The sequence below is a fragment of the Microcaecilia unicolor genome, chromosome 1, assembly GCF_901765095.1.
Source record: "Microcaecilia unicolor chromosome 1, aMicUni1.1, whole genome shotgun sequence".
Classification (NCBI taxonomy): Eukaryota; Metazoa; Chordata; class Amphibia; order Gymnophiona; family Siphonopidae; genus Microcaecilia; species Microcaecilia unicolor.
The window spans coordinates 759,865,860-759,882,808 of record NC_044031.1 but is presented as its reverse complement, the minus strand read 5'-3'; the positions used below and the strand labels follow the sequence as shown (position 1 = coordinate 759,882,808).

The following is a 16,949-nucleotide window of genomic DNA, read 5'->3' as shown; positions in this document are numbered from 1 at the left end:
ACAAGGAGCTGCAGTGGGAATCAAACCCAGTTCCCCAGGATCAAAGTCCACTGCACTAACCACTAGGCTACTCCTCCACAGTTGTGCGTTTAAATTCTAATTAATGCCAATTAGTGTCAATCATTGCCTCTCTTAATTGCTGTTATGCCAAGTCGCTAAAGAAAATTAAGGAGGGTCACGGGAAAGAGGGGAGCGGTTCAGCTGCAGGACTCACCGGGAAGCGGGGGACGGACTGCTGTTGCTTGCTTGCTTTGGCGGCTGCTGCTGCTCTTCAGGAGAAGCAGCAGCCGCCGCCGCTGGAGATTGGATGGGTGGCAAGGAAATAGAAAGGTAACAATACACCATACTAGCACAAAAAGAAGCCCTGGGTAGATATGTAATAAGAGATTGGCTAAATACCTCCCACTGTTTTTCACATTGTACATTCTCTCACCCGCCTTCTCAGAAAATGTTTACCTAAAATATAATGTCTTAATTGAATCTGGTTATTTTTGAAGGGGAACATTTTTGCTTTTTTTTTTTTTTTTTTTTTTTTAAATATAGATGTGAAGAAAACTGTTTAAGTTGTGAGGGGTCGAGCAGGAACTGTGTGCGCTGCAGAGAAGGCTTCAGTTTGCTGAGTGGCTCCTGTGTGACTAATCACACCTGCATTAATGGTAGGTATTGCACTGGGCATAGGAGCCGACGCTGTGGGTGCTTGAGCACCCCCAATATTGAGAAAATTCCTTCTGTGTGTCCAGAGAAGGGTTATTTCCACTGGGTTTAGCACCCCCAATAATTTTGAAAAGTTGGCTCCTATGGCACTGGGTAGTGACCTCTGATCACATTTGCAGTGTAACATGGTAAATGATGGCAGATGAAAACCAAAATGGTCTTGCCAGTTTAGAATTACACCTTTCCTTAGTGTCCTTGACAGACCAGTCCAGAACTTGAGGTTTATTACATTACATTATGCTTATATTCCGCAATTACCTATCATGTTCATTGCAGATAATATCAAAGCAACCTGTTGTTTAAACTGGAAAGTTACAAACATAGTAACATATACAGCTTAGTAACTTATATAGCACAGCTAACCATTCTTACTTAATTATACAAATAGCGAATAAATAAAAACGCTTTCAATTTCTTCCTAAACCTCACATAGTTCATTTCCAACCTCACTCCATCTGGCCATGAATTCCAAATTTTAGCTGACTGATATGAAAATGATAAACTATGCACCCTTTTATATTTCACCTGTAACACTGATGGAAAATAAAACTTGAGCTGACTTTTGGCACATAGACCTTTCTTTAACCTAGGGCAATAATACCAGAGATATAAGTGAAGCAGGAGCTGAACTATGCAAAATGTTAAGTACCATCACACAAAGCTTAAACAACTCCCTTGCCTCCCTAGGCAGCCAGTGCAACTGTCTTAAGGAGTGGGATTGCGTGTTCCCATTTCACAACTTGACATATCAGCCTAGCTGATGTATTTTGAAGCGTCTGAAGACATCTATTTAAAAAAAAATTAGAACAACCCACATAAAACAGATTACAATAATCAAGATCACTTAGTACTAAGGCTTGAACAGTAAGCCTAAACTGTTGAATTCCGGTGGTGAGTACTCTGATTTTATTGACTCCTTTGCTCTGGTTGTGTGTTCTGTTGTTTCTCAGCTTCGGCTTCTCACTCCCCAGTGTTTTTGGTTTCTGCTTACGGCAGCAGTGGCTGAGTCAGCTACAAAATGCTCCTGACGCTGAGCTCAACAAGTAGCTTTGGGACACTGCTTAACGTGTCTGCTCTCTCCACGTATGCAGCCGAGCAATGTTGATTTTGAGGAAAACAGCTAAGCCCGAAATCCATACGTGATTCGGACACATAGGAAGTCGGGCTGGCTCGGGTTACTGAGGGCTGCGCGGGAACAGTAACCATTTTGGATGCCTGCACACGTGTCCTGCCTTTAGAGAACAAGCCTTCTGTGGTCCAAGAATCCCATCCCCTTTCAGTTTCAGCTCCTCCTCCACAAGTAGTTACATAAGAACATAAGAGTAGCCATACTGGGTCAGAGCAATGGTCCATCTAGCCTAGCATCCTGTTTTCCAAACTGCGGCCAAGCCAGGTCACAAGTACCTGGCAGAAACCCAAATTGTGGCAACATTCAATGCTACAAATCCCAGGGCAAGCAGTTGTTTCCCCATGTCTGTCTTAATAGCAAGCTATGGACTTTTCCTCCAGGAACTTGACCAAACCTTTCTTAAACCCAGATAGGCTAACCGCTGTTACCACACCCTCCAACAACGAGTTCCTGAGCTTAACTATTCGTTGAATGAAAAATAAATTCCTCCTATTTGTTGTAAAAGTATTTCCATGTAACTTTGTGGAATGCTCGTAAATCAATTCATGTTTACCCATTCGGTTCCACTCAAGATTTTATAGATCTCCCCAGCCTTCCCATCTACTACTACTATTTAGCATTTCTATAGTACTACAAGGCGTACGCAGCGCTGCACAAACATAGAAGAAAGACAGTCCCTGCTCAAAGAGCTTACAATCTAATAGACAAAAAATAAAGTAATCAAATCAATTAATGTGTACAGGAAGGAGGAGATGAGAGTAGGTGGAGGCGAGTGGTTACAAGTGGTTACGAGTCAAAAGCAATGTTAAAGAGGTGGGCTTTCAGTCTAGATTTAAAGGTGGCCAAGGATGGGGCAAGACGTAGGGGCTCAGAAAGTTTATTCCAGGCGTAGGGTGCAGCGAGACAAAAGGCGCAAAGTCTGGAATTCCCCCCTCTCCAAGCACTCACTAGATTAAAAAGAGAAAAAATTGCAACCAGAAGTATCCAGAAAAGGAGAGGAAACACACCAACACCCATAGTTACGCCTATGCTTCCAGATGACGTAGAAAGGGAGGGAAATGGGACTTGATATACTGCCTTTCTGTGGTATTTTGCAACTACATTCAAAGCGGTTTTCATATATTCAGGTCCTTATTTTGTACCAGGGGCAATGGAGGGTTAAGTGACTTGCCTAGAGTCAGAAGGAGCTGCAGTGGGAATCAAACTGAGTTCCCCAGGATCAAAGTCCACTGCACTAACAACTAGGCTACTCCTCCACTCAGGTTTAAGTTTAAGCTTACGTTTAAGGTGGCCTAAGGTAGGTACACCGGTGACAGCAGTCACAAAGATGACCATCCCTATTAAAGGTGGCGCAGTATGGCCTTTAAGTATGTTCAAGGCTGTAGAATAGAAGCCTTCTTGAAGCTCTCCTTTGAAATAGCTTGCTTGTGTGTCCAAGGCTACAATTTGTAGCTCTTACGTACACTGGCATGCATGACTCTGAGCATGAGGTGACCCTGCCTTGGATCTTTCCAGGTTTGAAGCAGGATTGACTGCTGGTAGATAACCATAAACTGCAAGTCTGGAATGGTCTGTTGGGACTAAAGGAAAGAAACAAGTGAGTCCTAATTTTTCCTTGGCAGATGTTTATATAAAACTAGTAAAAAAGCCCCGTTTCTGATGCAAATGAAACGGGGGCTAGCAATGTTTTCTTCTGTGTGCATGTGGGAGTGTGTGTGTCCCTGCCCTCTGGCCTCTCTCCCCTCCCCCCTCTGAGTCCTTCACTGTTACAGAGCCAGCGATTTGATTTCGTGCTCTGCTGTTTTCCTTCACTGACTGTGTTACAGAGAGGGCGGGGCAGACACTCATAGGGAAACCGGATATCTCGCCCCCTTCACACTTCCGGCTGGAGGCTTCATAGAACGTTGGTGTTGCTTTTTATATAGAGAGATAACTAGTAAAAAAGCCCCGTTTCTGATGCAAATGAAACGGGGGCTAGCAATGTTTTCTTCTGTGTGCATGTGGGAGTGTGTGTGTCCCTGCCCTCTGGCCTCTCTCCCCTCCCCCCTCTGAGTCCTTCACTGTTACAGAGCCAGCGATTTGATTTCGTGCTCTGCTGTTTTCCTTCACTGACTGTGTTACAGAAAGGGCGGGGCAGACACTCATGGGGAAACCGGATATCTCTCCCCCTTCACACTTCCGGCTGGAGGCTTCATAGAACGTTGGTGTTGCCTTTTATATAGAGAGATTTCCAAAGGCAGCCCAACGTCAGCTTTCCTATTCCCATGCATCACACCCAAACCCTCATATCTGTCCCAAGCATAATCAAAATTCAAAAGAGTGTTATCTGTCCTTGACATAAGGAAATTGTACCTCTGCTATTTTGGGTTGTGCACTATGCTTAGTTTCCATCCTTCTGTAACTACAGATCCTGTCTTTTATAGCATATTAAATGCAGAGGATCCATAGAGGCAAGAGGGTGGAAATGAAGCAGTGGAGTGTACAGTATTGACGGGGTGCCCCAGCAGCAGTGATGCGTGCTGTGCTGGGGGAGCAGCCTGTAATTGCACCTGTAGTAGTAGTGCATGCTGTACTGGAGGAGTGGCCTGTAAGTGCACCTGTAGCAATAGCATGTGCCGTGCTGGGGGAATGGGCTGTAATTGCACCTGCAGCCGTAGTGTGTGCTGTGCTGGGGGAGTGGCCTTTAATTGCGCCTGCAGCAGTAGCATGTGCTATGCTGGGGGAGCCGCCTGTAACTGCGCCTTTAGCAGTAGAGCGTGCCATGCTGGTGGTGCGGCCTGTAATTGCGCCTGTAGCAATAGTGCATGCTGTGCTGGCAGACTGGCCTTTTATTGTGCCTGCAGCAATAGCGTGTGCCATGCTGGCAGAGTGACCGGTAATTGTACCTGGAACAGTAATGCATGCCGTGCTGGGGGAGTGGGCTGTAATTGCACCTGCAGCCATAGTGTGTGCTGTGCTTGGGGGAGTGGCCTTTAATTGTGCCTGCAGCAGTAGTGCATGTTCTGGGGGAATGGCCTGTAATCGTATCTGTAGCAATAGCACATGCCATGCTGGCGGAGTGGCCTATAATTGTACCTGCAGTAGTGCATGCCGTGTTGGAGGAGCAGCCTGTAATTGCAGCAGTAGCACATGCTGTACTGGAGGAGTGACCTGTGATTGCGCCTGTAGCAATAGCATGTGCCGTGCTGGCAGAGTGACCTGTAATTGCGCCTTCAGCAGTAGCGCGTGCCATGCTGGGGGAATGGGCTGTAATTGCGCCTGCAGCAGTAGTGCGTGCTGTGCTGGGGAGTGGCCTTTAATTGCGCCTGCAGCAGTAGTGCGTGCTGTGCTGGGGAGTGGCCTTTAATTGCGCCTGCAGCAGTAGTGCGTGCTGTGCTGGGGAGTGGCCTTTAATTGTGCCTGCAGCAGTAGAGTGTGCTGTGCTGGGGAGTGGCCTTTAATTGCGCCTACAGCAGTAGTGCGTGCTGTGCTGGGGAGTGGCGTTTAATTGCGCCTGCAGCAGTAGTGCGTGCTGTGCTGGGGAGTGGCCTTTAATTGCGCCTGCAGCAGTAGTGTGTGCTGTGCTGGGGGAGTGGCCTTTCATTGCACCTGCAGCAGTAGTGTGTGCTGTGCTGGGGGAGTGGCCTTTAATTGCGCCTGCAGCAGTAGTTTGTGCTGTGCTGGGGGAGTGGCCTTTAATTGCACCTGCAGCTGTAGTGCGTGCTGTGCTGGGGGAGTGGCCTTTAATTGCGCCTGCAGCAGTAGTGTGTGCTGTGCTGGGGGAGTGGCCTTTAATTGCACCTGCAGCTGTAGTGCGTGCTGTGCTGGGGGAGTGGCCTTTAATTGCGCCTGCAGCAGTAGTGTGTGCTGTGCTAGGGGAGTGGCCTTTAATTGCGCCTGCAGCAGTAGCGCGTGCCGTGCTGAGATACTGGCCTGTAATTATGACTTTGGTTTAAATCTTTGACTTAAATAGATACCATCTGATGTAGACGTCTTATCTGCTTAGAAGAAAAATGCTCTGGTCTTGCATATCCTTTTATGATTTATATTTATTTCTCTTGTTTTTCTGCAGCTGATGAGACGTTCTGTGAGATGGTGAAGATCAACTTGCTGTGCGAGCGGAAGCTGTTTATACATTTCTGCTGCCAGACCTGCCTCCTAGCGGTGTAGGGAAGATGGGAGACGAGGCGCAACAAAGTTCCACATGTTTACTTTTGCCGAACCATTGGGACAAAGGGTTGCTTCATGTGGGGGAGAATTTTCTACATGGTGCTGGGGTGAATATCACTTTTAAGTTTGATAGCTTTAATATCACTATAAATGAGTTTTATAACAATTGTATTCTGTAGTACAAAACCTCTAGGTACAGCCCTTCTTACTCTAAAACAAACAAAAAAAAAAAGTGTTGCTAGGGAAAAAAAAACCAAAACCTAGTGATTCTCATACCGTGAAATGTTTAATACTATGATACGAAGCAACCTAATCTCCTGTAATAGCAAAATTCCTTTGTCCGAGTGACGCAGTAAAAATACTGATGTTGGATGTGTTGACTAGAGTTGTGGGAGCCCTCACAGAGCATTGTTAGATACGTCTGAGATCCCAAGGGGAGAACAGAAAATCCTAGCTGAAAAGTTTGAAAACTATGCTATTTATCCACAAAGCTCCCTAGGACAGGCAGTTTGTGATGATAACTGGGTTTTGTACACCTTTTGCAAGACAGGTTGCTTTGGTGGTTCCTTGTGTTACCATAAAACATTTCTCCAAGGTTGATTTTTTTTGTTTGTTTGTTTTTTTATTGGACCTGCATTTTGGGAAAGGGACATATTTTGCAATAACTGTGGATCCCAAGTGCCTAATAATACCAACTCACAGCAACTCATTTCAGTCAGTGCCAGTCATGGATTGTTCCTGTTGTCGGCCAAGTTGGCTTGGCTTGATTTTATTAACTTGATATACCGCTTAACATTTTGAGTTTTAGCGCAGTTTAAAGCAGTTGTTATCCAGGCATCAGATCTTGTTCACTCGTTCCCATACCGCTGCTCTTCGGAATAATGGGAAAGCCATTGCATAGGATTCTGCTGTGGGCACCCATGTAGATAACCGGTGTATCCTACAGTCATAGGATGGATGGAGTAGCTCCCAAAATGCCCCGAGTCTTCCTGTTGGAAATGACCCGCCCCCATCCACATTGGAGACACCAGTCAGTAGCCGTGTGCCAACTCCGACAGTATGAACCACATCCTGAAAGATTTATAATTTGTTAAATAATTGCGTATATGTATCTTGTCACTCTTAATTGTCTGTTTTACTGCATTGTCTATAAAGCGTATGGAGCACTGTTTGGGGGGGGGGGGGGGGGAGGTTTTTTTTAAGTTAATTATACAGTGTAATGTGCATTTCTCCATATGCTGCTTTTGTATGAACAAAATTACACTTTTCTATATGTTCTGTCTGTGACTGCTGCTACGTCACCCCTGACATTAACATTTAAGTGTCCCCTGAAAATTTGTAAAGCAGATATTTTACTCTGATTTGTATGATTTCAGAACCCTTTCTTCCCTTCAAAATATAACACAAAGTAAAATGTATTCCTCAGGCAGCAAAATCCAGTGCTGCTGTTTTTTTTATAAAGCTGGAACAGTATTTTTTTTTGTTGTTATCAAAATATTCTAAAGTTACTAGTTTATTCATTTAATTTTTATTATACTTCTCCACACAGCCACCCACCGACACTTAACTCAGTGAAAAATGTAAAGGAAGTTAGCTGGTAACAGGTCAGCAATCAGACACACAACTCTGATCAGTTCCATGCCAAATCTACAACCTAATAAAATATTTGCATTCCATCGCAAGTGTTTCTATGCTTCTTTCAGAGGTGACTGAGATCAAGAGAGATGTAGCTGCCTTAATAACCATAACTCATTGAAAGTACCTTTCATAACTCAACACTGTCAATACTTGTGTGTCTTTTGGCCTCTCTCTGGCACCGAGTTTTCATGAAATGCTTAGCAGTCACCATTGTACATATTTGGAAACAGCAAAATCTATTTGAGATGCCCAGAGGGGTCTATTCAGCTAACTGTACACCTTCCATTGACTGCCGTTCTCATCACACAACTGAACAGAGGAGTAGCCTCATGGTTAGTGCAGTGGGCTTTGAGGTGTTTCTGACCTTAGACTCTGGAACTCGTTGCCGGAGAATGTAGTGACAGCAGCTGGTCTTACGGAATTTAAAGGGGGTTTGGACAGATTCCTGAGGGAAAAGTCCATTGAATATTATTAATTTTTTTTTGAGTTTTGCCAGGTTCTTGAAGCCTGGATTGGCCGCTGTCGGAGACAGGAAGCTGGGCTTAATGGACCCTTGGTCTTTCCCAGTATGGCGGTGCATATGTACTTAGATAAGTCACTTAACCCTCCATTGCCCCAGGTACAAAAACTTAGATTGTGAGCCCTCTAGGGACAGAGAAAAGTACCTGCATATAATGTGTACAACAGCGCTGTGTATTCCTAGTAGCACTATAGAAAGTAGTAGTAACATAACTTCACGAAGTTTGATGAAAAGCTCTCAAAACAGTCGCCAAATTTCTGCTCTGCTTTGGATGACCACTCGAGCTTGTCGGTGTTGGATTGTATTTAAACCACAGTACATGTTCTACCTCTAGCAAGACTGCATGTTAAAGGTGTTAAAATAAAGCCTAAAATTCTAATGAAACCTGCTTACCCTACTTTTATAATCAAGGATACGAATATTCCACAAAATTCTTTCTGGAGAAGCGGAGGAGTGGCCTAGTGGTTAGGGTGGTGGACTTTGGTCCTGGGGAACTGAGGAACTGAGTTCGATTCCCGGCACAGGCTGCTCCTTGTGACTCTGGGCAAGTCACTTAATCCTCCATTGCCCGCCGCATAGAGCCTGTCATGAGTGGGAAAGCGTGGGGTACAAATGTAACAAAAAACAAAAAAAACCCACCCTGATCAATCTTCCAGCCAGGAATACTTCAAGCACATCCCGTTCATTCCTAAATCTCCATTATCCTACCTGTAACGGTCTCAAATATAAATCCACTTACGCTTCATCCTTTCCCTTTATCAGCACCCAATTATGGAATGCCTTGCCAAAAGCTGTCAAAACTACTCAAAACCATCTCGGCTTCAGGAAATTACTGAAGACCAGCCTATTCCGGAAGGCCTACCCCCAGGATTCAACATAAAACCTAAAGTCCTTCAAAACAGCATATATATGGACCATTTTGGACTCTCTTACCTTTTACCCTTTTTCCCTTATACCCTGTTCCTTCTATCCTTTCTGACTACCACAATTTATTGTATTTGTATAACTATTGGTCTGGCGATAGCCTTTTTGGTATATTGTAACCCACATTGAGCCTGCAAACATGTGGGAAAAGAATCACTTGGACCGCTAGATGACTCTTCTGCCCTGGTTTTACAGCCTGCCTCACTGACATAGACTACTCAGTAATTACTGTGGATTCTTTGGGATTTGTATTAGGTAAATGAGACTTTTATTAGAGGTTCATTATTGTCTAAGATACACAATGATTATGCTGTATAACTGAAAAGAAACTATCTATAGTGAAAAAGAAACATTACATCACCGGTCCCTACATCCAAGCAATGCTAGGAGTTTCTAGACCAGGAAAAGAAGCAATAATACACTATACATACATCATATCTATACATACATCACTGGTCCTTAAATCAATCATCCAGGCTTTTATCAGCTTGGGGGGGGGGGGGGGGGGCTCTGTTCACAGTGAAAGCCAGGAGTATCTTTGACAAGGAAGTATGGTTCTCTGCCCAGTATGTACGTTACTAACAGACAAGCTCCCCATTTCACTGACAGAAACTCCCTTTTTCTATTAGGCTTAGAACTCAAGTTCAGAGCTAAGGAAAATTACAGAATGTTTGAGAATTTCTCTGTTTAGTTAAACAAGCCATAGTGTTGGAATGTGGTCACATGTTTCTCAGTCCAGGTGGCCAGTCTGAACTCGAAACAGGCTCCACCTCTCCCTTCACATACCAAATTAATTAGAGCTGTGTCTTACCTTTCACACAAGCAGAATTACTTCTAATCAAAAATAAAGACCCTGAGTGCACTTGTCGGTCAAGGCAGAGTTGAAAAACAATCTTTAAAATATTCCATTACAATGACCAAGGGGCAGGGCCGCCGAGAGACTGGGCCAGGCCCGGGACAAGGCCACCCCCAGGCCCCCCCCCCCCCCCGAGGTTGCCACCGCTCCCCCACCACCCGTCCCCCCTCCGTGCACCAGCGGGCCCCTGCATTGAAATCACAGTGCCTCTCACCTCCATGTGAACGCACTGCAGGCAGCAGCAGATTGCCTCCCTCCTTCGGACCTCCTTCCCTTCCTGTGTCCTGCCTTCATCTGACGTAACTTCCGTGAGGGCAGGACACAGAGAGGGAAGGAAGCCCGAAGGGAGGCGATCTGCTGCTGCCTGCAGCGCTTTCACACAGAGGTGAGAGGCACTGTGATTTCAATGCAGGGGGCCCGGCCTGGTGGCAGATGGTTGACGACGGACAGGGCCAGTCTTAGCAACTGCAGGGAGCTGTGCAGACCAGTTCTCAGAGCCCACCCACCCCTCCCCAGTATACCCAAAATGACAGAAACCAAATTAGCATACAGATTCTGCATGCAGCACAATACCAGAAAAACAGAACATTGCTATACATTGCAAAATAAGACAGCAGATGTAAATTCTCAAATTGGACATATTCCAAACACTAAAATGAAAATAAAATGATTTTTTCTACCTTTGTTGTCTTGTGACTTTGTTTTTCTGATCATGTTGGTCCCAGTCTCTGATTCTGCTGCTCTCTATTTGCTCCCTTAACTCCACTTCCAGGGTTTCCTTTCCATTTATTTCTTTACTTTCTTCCTTTCTTCTTCATTTCTTACCCTACATCCATAGGTAAAAGCTGGGTCCTCCGCGGACTTGACTGGAAGAGGTATAGAGTGGATCCAGCTTTTGCCTATTTTCTCCAGCCATGTGCAGTTTTTCTCCTCTTTTCCCTTTCCCTCATCTCCGTCAGGATGCATCTCCTTCCTCTCTCTTCCCTCTCCTCCATCCATGTCCAGCATTTATCCTCTCTCTCCTCCCCTCCCCTCCATCCATGTTCATCTCATGTCCTCTCTTCCCTCCCCTGCATCCATATCCAGTATTTCTCCTCTCTCCTCCATCCATGTGCATCTCCTTCCTGTCTTCCCTCACTTCCATGTCCAGCATTTCTCCTACCCTCCCCTCCATCCATCCCAACTCTCCTCGCTCCCCTGCCCTCCCTACTCATCCCCAGTGATTCTCCTTTGCTCCCTGTCCTCCCTCCATGTCCAGTGACTTGCCCCAACTTACCCCCCTTTTCACCCCCTCCCCCGAGTTTCAGTTCCCAGCCCCAGCTATGCCCTCAGGTTTCCAGCACATAAGTGTCATAAATAAGTAGATAAAAACTAAGTGTTGAGCACCTGATTCTCATAAATGATGTCTGTTTTAGTGACCCTTTACCAGGAGAAAAAAAAATGTCTGCACGAATACAACACGTGCTAGGGAGTCCCTATAAACAGCCCCTCCAAATGACAAATTACTACCAAAAGTTATTCCGTTATTATACTTCCCCTGTGTACATTCCTATGCTGCACAAGCCGGCACATTTCAAAATATAAGTGAGAATAAATAAAAAATGCTACCCACAAATGAAGAGAACGAGAGACAGCCCTTCCTTCCTTCCAGGCCAGCCGCCCTGTATTTAAAAAGTTGCAGCGGCAGCGAAAACGCAGGCTCGCCTCTTCTTTAAGCCCTTCCCCTTCTCTCTCAGCGTGCACTACTGTGCCGCCTTCGCGGAAACCGGAAATTGCATCAGTGCCGCTGAAAGAAAAGGGGAAGGGCTTAAAGAAGAGGCGAGCCTGCGTTTTCGCCGCCGCTGCAACTTTTTAAATGCAGGGCGGCTGGGAAAAATGAAGCTGAGAGCGTCGCAACGAGGAAGGAAGCGCCGCAGGGCCCCAGGAGGTGCGAGGTCCTGCTGACGGAGGGCGGGGTGGAACTCCGGCGCCGGGCCCCCCTGGAGGCCCGGGCCCGGGGAATTTTGTCCCCCCCTCTCGGCGGCCCTGCCAAGGGGTAAAAGGGTCACTCTGGGAAGACAAAGCCATAGCGGAGAGATAAAATGAATTCTTTGCTACGGTCTTCACTGAGGAAGATTTGGGAGAGATACCGGTGCCAGAAATGGTATTCAAAGCTGACGAGTCAGAGAAACTGAATGAAATCTCTATAAACCTAGACTATGTAATGGTGCAATTTGGCAAGTTGAAGAGCAGCAAATTCATCCCAGAGTACTGATAGAATTGAAAAATGAACTTGCAGAATTATTGATAGTAATATGTAATTTATCTTTAAAATCAAGCATGGTACCGGAAGATTGGAGGGTGGCCAACATAATGTTGATTTTTAAGGTTCCAGAGGTGATCCAGGAAATTATAGACTAGAAATGGTAGAGGCTATTATAAAGAACAAAATTACAGAGCATATTCAAATGCATGGATTAATGAGACAAAGCCAACATGGATTTAGTGAACAGAAATCTTGCCTCACCAGTCTATTACATTCCTTTGAAGGGGTGAACAAACATGTGGATAAAGGTGAGCCAGTCGATATTGTGTATCTGGATTTTCAAAAGACGTTTGACAAAGTACCTCATGAAAGACTCCAGAGGAAATTGAGGAGTCATGGGATAGGAGTTAGTGTACTATTGTGGATTAAAAACTGGTTAAAAGATAGAAAACAGAGAGTAGGGTTAAATGGTCAGTATTCTCAATGGAGAAGGGTAGTTAGTGGGGTTCCCCAGGGGTCTGTGCTGGGACCGCTGCTTTTTATCATATTTATAAATGATCTAGAGATGAGAGTAACTAGTGAGGTAATTAAATTTGCTGATGACACAAAGTTATTCAAAGTTGTTAAATCATAAGAGCACCTTACGAGACTGAGTGTCCAAATGGCACATGACGTTTAATGTGAGCAAGTGCAAAGTGATGCATGTGGGAAAGAGGAACCCAAACTATAGCTACGTAATGCAAAGTTCCACATTAAGAGTCACTGACCAGAAAAGGGATCTAGGTGTCATCGCTGATGGTACATTGAAACCCTCTGCTCAATGTGCGGCGGCAGCTAAGAAAGCAAATAGAATGTTAGGTATTATTAGGAAAGGAATGGAAAGCATAAATGAAGATGTTATAATGCCTTTGTATCAATCCATGGTGCGACTGCACCTTGAATATTGTGTGCAATTCTCGTCACCGCATCTCAAAAAACATATAGTAGACTTAGAAAAGATACAGAGAAGGGTGACGAAAATGATAAAGGGGATGAGACGACTTCCCTATGAGGAAAGGCTAAAGCAGCTAGGGCTCTTCCGCTTGGCGGAAAGATAGCTGAGCGGAACTATAATAATGAGTGGAGTAGAACAGGTAGACGTGAATCGCTTGTTTACTCTTTCCAAAAATACTAGGACTAGGGGGCACTCAATGTATCTAGAAAGTAGTAAATTTAAAATGAATCTGAGAAAATATTTCTTCACTCAACATGTAATTAAACTCTGGAATTTGTTGCCAGAGAATGTTGTAAAAGCAGTTAGCTTAACGGGCTTTAAAAAAAAGTTTGGATAGCTTCCTAAAAGAAAAGTCCATAAGCCATTGTTAAAATGGACTTGGAGAAAATCCACTGCTTATTTCTGGGATAAGCAGCATAAAATGTATTGTACTTTTTTGGGATCTTGCCAGGTATTTGTGACCTGGATTGGCCACTGTTGGAAACAGTATGCTGGGCTTGATGAACCTTCGAAGTGTCCCAGTATGGCAACACTTATGTTCTTATGTTCACAGGCATGATTCCAGTTGAGTAATGTAATTCTTATTATGGAACTAAGTATTATGGCATTTTCTCTCAACTATTGAGGTTGCTGTTGGTCAAATCCACTTAGAATTATATGTTGAAATAAGCAGAATATAAACCCATAGTGTAGTTATAGTAATGGCGGGTGAAGGGTGCTGATGTGCTCTTGCACTTTTTTTTTTGCTTGGCGCATGTGCACAGGAGTTTCACGTTAAGCGCAGCCCTTGTGCGCACTAAGGGATCCTTTTTACTAAGCTGTGGGAAAAAGGGCCCTGCAGTAGCGGCAGGGGGCCATTTTTCCAGCGCGCCAGGGCCCTTTTTACTGCATCGTGTAAAAAGCCCCCCCCCCCCACACACACACACACACAAAAAAAAAGGGCCATGCGGCAAGATAACTTCCCACATGGCCATGTAGCGGGGAGCACTTACCGCCACCCACTGAGGTGGCAAGAAGGGCTCCTATGGTAACAGTAACTGTGCGGCGATGCCCAATTACTGCTGGGTTAGTGCCACGCTATTTAAAATACCATTTTTACAGCACACTGGAAATAGCGCATGCTCGAGTCAGAACTACTGCTGGGCGGGCACACTGGGCCGGCGATACTCCAAAGTTAGCGTGTGGTAAGCCCGCATTGGGCTTACCAATGCTTTGTAAAAGGACTCCTAAGTCCAAGTTCCTCCCCTTTGCTCTTGCTTTACTAGTGCTCATAAAATTTGCATTCTGTTTGCTTTGGGAGGCCAGTTTTCTGCGCTGTGCTTACTGTGGTATGTGTCAAGGAGGCTGGATAAAAACAGGAGGCGGGGTGATCCTATTGAGCCCATTATATGGGCTGAAGCCAGTAAGTGGAGCTTGCTGACCACAGTGGTTCACCCAAAACAATAGCAAACACTATTGAAAACAATAACAAAAAGATTATTTAAAAAATAAGGGATTGCCTACGCATGGTCCATCTGTAAAAAAAAAAGTCTAAAGCTGATCCAGGTGGATAGGCAGTGTCTTAAAAAGTAAAGGACAAATGTTTTTTTTTTTTTTAACTTGTCAGGTTTTTAATTTATTTCAAAGCTTCCCATATCTAGATATAAATATCATGAAATAAAAATTGAGCATCACTAAAACCCCTCAAAAATTATTGTAGCTAGTAGAAACAGCAGTTATAAACTCTGCATTTTGTGCTTATTTTTCTACACTGTTCTATACATTACAGTAATGTATGGGGCTAAATTTCAGTGAGGATATCCTGTTTCCTGGTTGGTTAATCTTAACTGTTGTTGTAATCTGCCTTGGGAAACGTGGTGTTATAAAGAATGGAATATATTGAAATTAAATGGAAGTAAAATTAAACTCTCCTTTTATTGGAGCACATGGGAATCACATCTTCACCTCATCTCATTTGTAGAACTTCACATTTTAGATGCAGAAATGGATTGTTCTGTTTTGAGCATGTTTCAGGGACAAGTGGTTTTATAAGTCAAAATAAAAATAGATATTTAGTTTCATGTAGATCTCTTATTTGTTGAAATATAACTACATGGGCTATAAGCCCCTAATGCAGTCCATTGGTTTTCTTATATTTTGTTCCTGTGATGGCTTACACTGGTCGATTGTGAACACTATCCGCCTTAAAAGGTTGTTTTGTGGCTGTACATGAGGAATTGTGATATTGAATAAATAAGTGTATGTTTGTGTCCCTAGTCATGCATCCAAAGTTGATACAGTCCTTTCAAGAAAGTCACTTAATCATTTAACTTAGTGGAACATAACCAAAGAGGCATGGTATTGTTGCATTTTCAATATGGTAATACTAGAGCCCAGCCAAGGAACAGGTTATTTTGAGTCCTCCCTTTCCTCCTCTGCACATATTCAGTCTTGCCTTCTCTGGACATATTCAGCAGACTGCTAAAACCTGTCATTTCTTTCTCTATAATATCACCAAAATCCGCCCTTTCCTTTCTGAGCACACTACCAGAACCCTCAGCCACACTCATCACTCTCGCTTAGACTATTGCAACTTGCTTCTCACAGGTCTCCCACTTAGCCATCGCTCTCCTCTTCAATCTGTTCAAAATTCTGCTGCACGACTAATATTCTGTCAGTGTCATTATGCTCATATTAGCCCTCTCCTCAAGTCACTTCACTGGCTTCCTATCCGTTTCCGCACACAGTTCAAACTCCTCTTATTGACCTACAAGTGCATTCACTCTGCAGCTCCTCAGTACCTCTCCACTCTCGTCTCTCCCTACATTCCTCCCCGGGAACTCCGTTCACTGGGTAAATCTCTCTTTTCTGCACCCTTCTCCTCTACTGCTAACTCCAGACTCCGTTCCTTTTATCTTGCTGCACCATATGCCTGGAATAGACTTGCTGAGCCGGTATGTCAAGCTCCATCTTTGGCCGTCTTCAAATCTAAGCTAAAAGCCCACCTTTTTGATGCTGCTTTTAACTCCTAACCCTTGTTCACTTGTTCAGAACCCTTATTTTATCATCCTCACTTTAATATTCCCTTATCTCTTGTTTGTCCTGTTTGTGTGTCCTAATTAGAGTGTAAGCTCTGTCAAGCAGGGACTGTCTCTTCATGTTTGTGTACAATACTGCATATGTCTAGTAGCGCTATAGAAATGATAAGTAGTAGTCCTAACTTGCTTTCCTTCTGCCATCACCATCCAGCTGGCACATTTAGGCTTACACTGGACAGAACTTCTCCATGAAGGAAGCCCTTCCCTCATTATTTAACACTGCTTACTTGAAACAAATACAAACACAAAAATCCTATCATAATATCCGCTAAAAACTTTGGTTAATATTTATTTAGATTTTGCTCACACCTTTTTCAGTAGTAGCTCAAGGTGAGTTACATTCAGGTACTCTGGATATTTCTCTGTCCCAGGAGGGCTCACAATCTAAGTTTGTACCTGAGGCAATGGAGGGTTAAGTGACTTGTCCAAGATCACAAGCAACAGCAGTGGGATTTGAACCAGCCACCTCTGGATTGTAAGACCTGTGCTCTAACCATTAGGCCATGCCTCCACTAGCAACATTCCATCTAGAATCTCAAATAGTAGCAACATTCCATGTAGAATCTTCAAGAGTTGCAACATTCCATATATTTATTTAGATTTTGCTCACACCTTTTTCAGTAGTGGCTCAAGGTGATTTACATTCAGGTACTCTGGATATTTCTCTGTTCCAGGAGGGCTCAAGATCTAAGTTTGTACCTGA

General features: G+C 44.2%; 1 protein-coding gene across 1 annotated transcript in view; it reads left to right on the top strand.

The window, feature by feature from the left end:
- PCSK6 (proprotein convertase subtilisin/kexin type 6) overlaps positions 1–7,668 on the top strand; it is a gene marked incomplete in the record, with an annotated part of 362,327 nt that extends 354,659 nt beyond the window's left edge. The window contains 2 exon segments of the mRNA XM_030189752.1: positions 544–656; positions 5,895–7,668. Of these exon segments, the coding sequence (XP_030045612.1) occupies positions 544–656; positions 5,895–5,992 (211 nt within the window).
- Between the last annotated feature and the right edge of the window lie 9,281 nt (positions 7,669–16,949).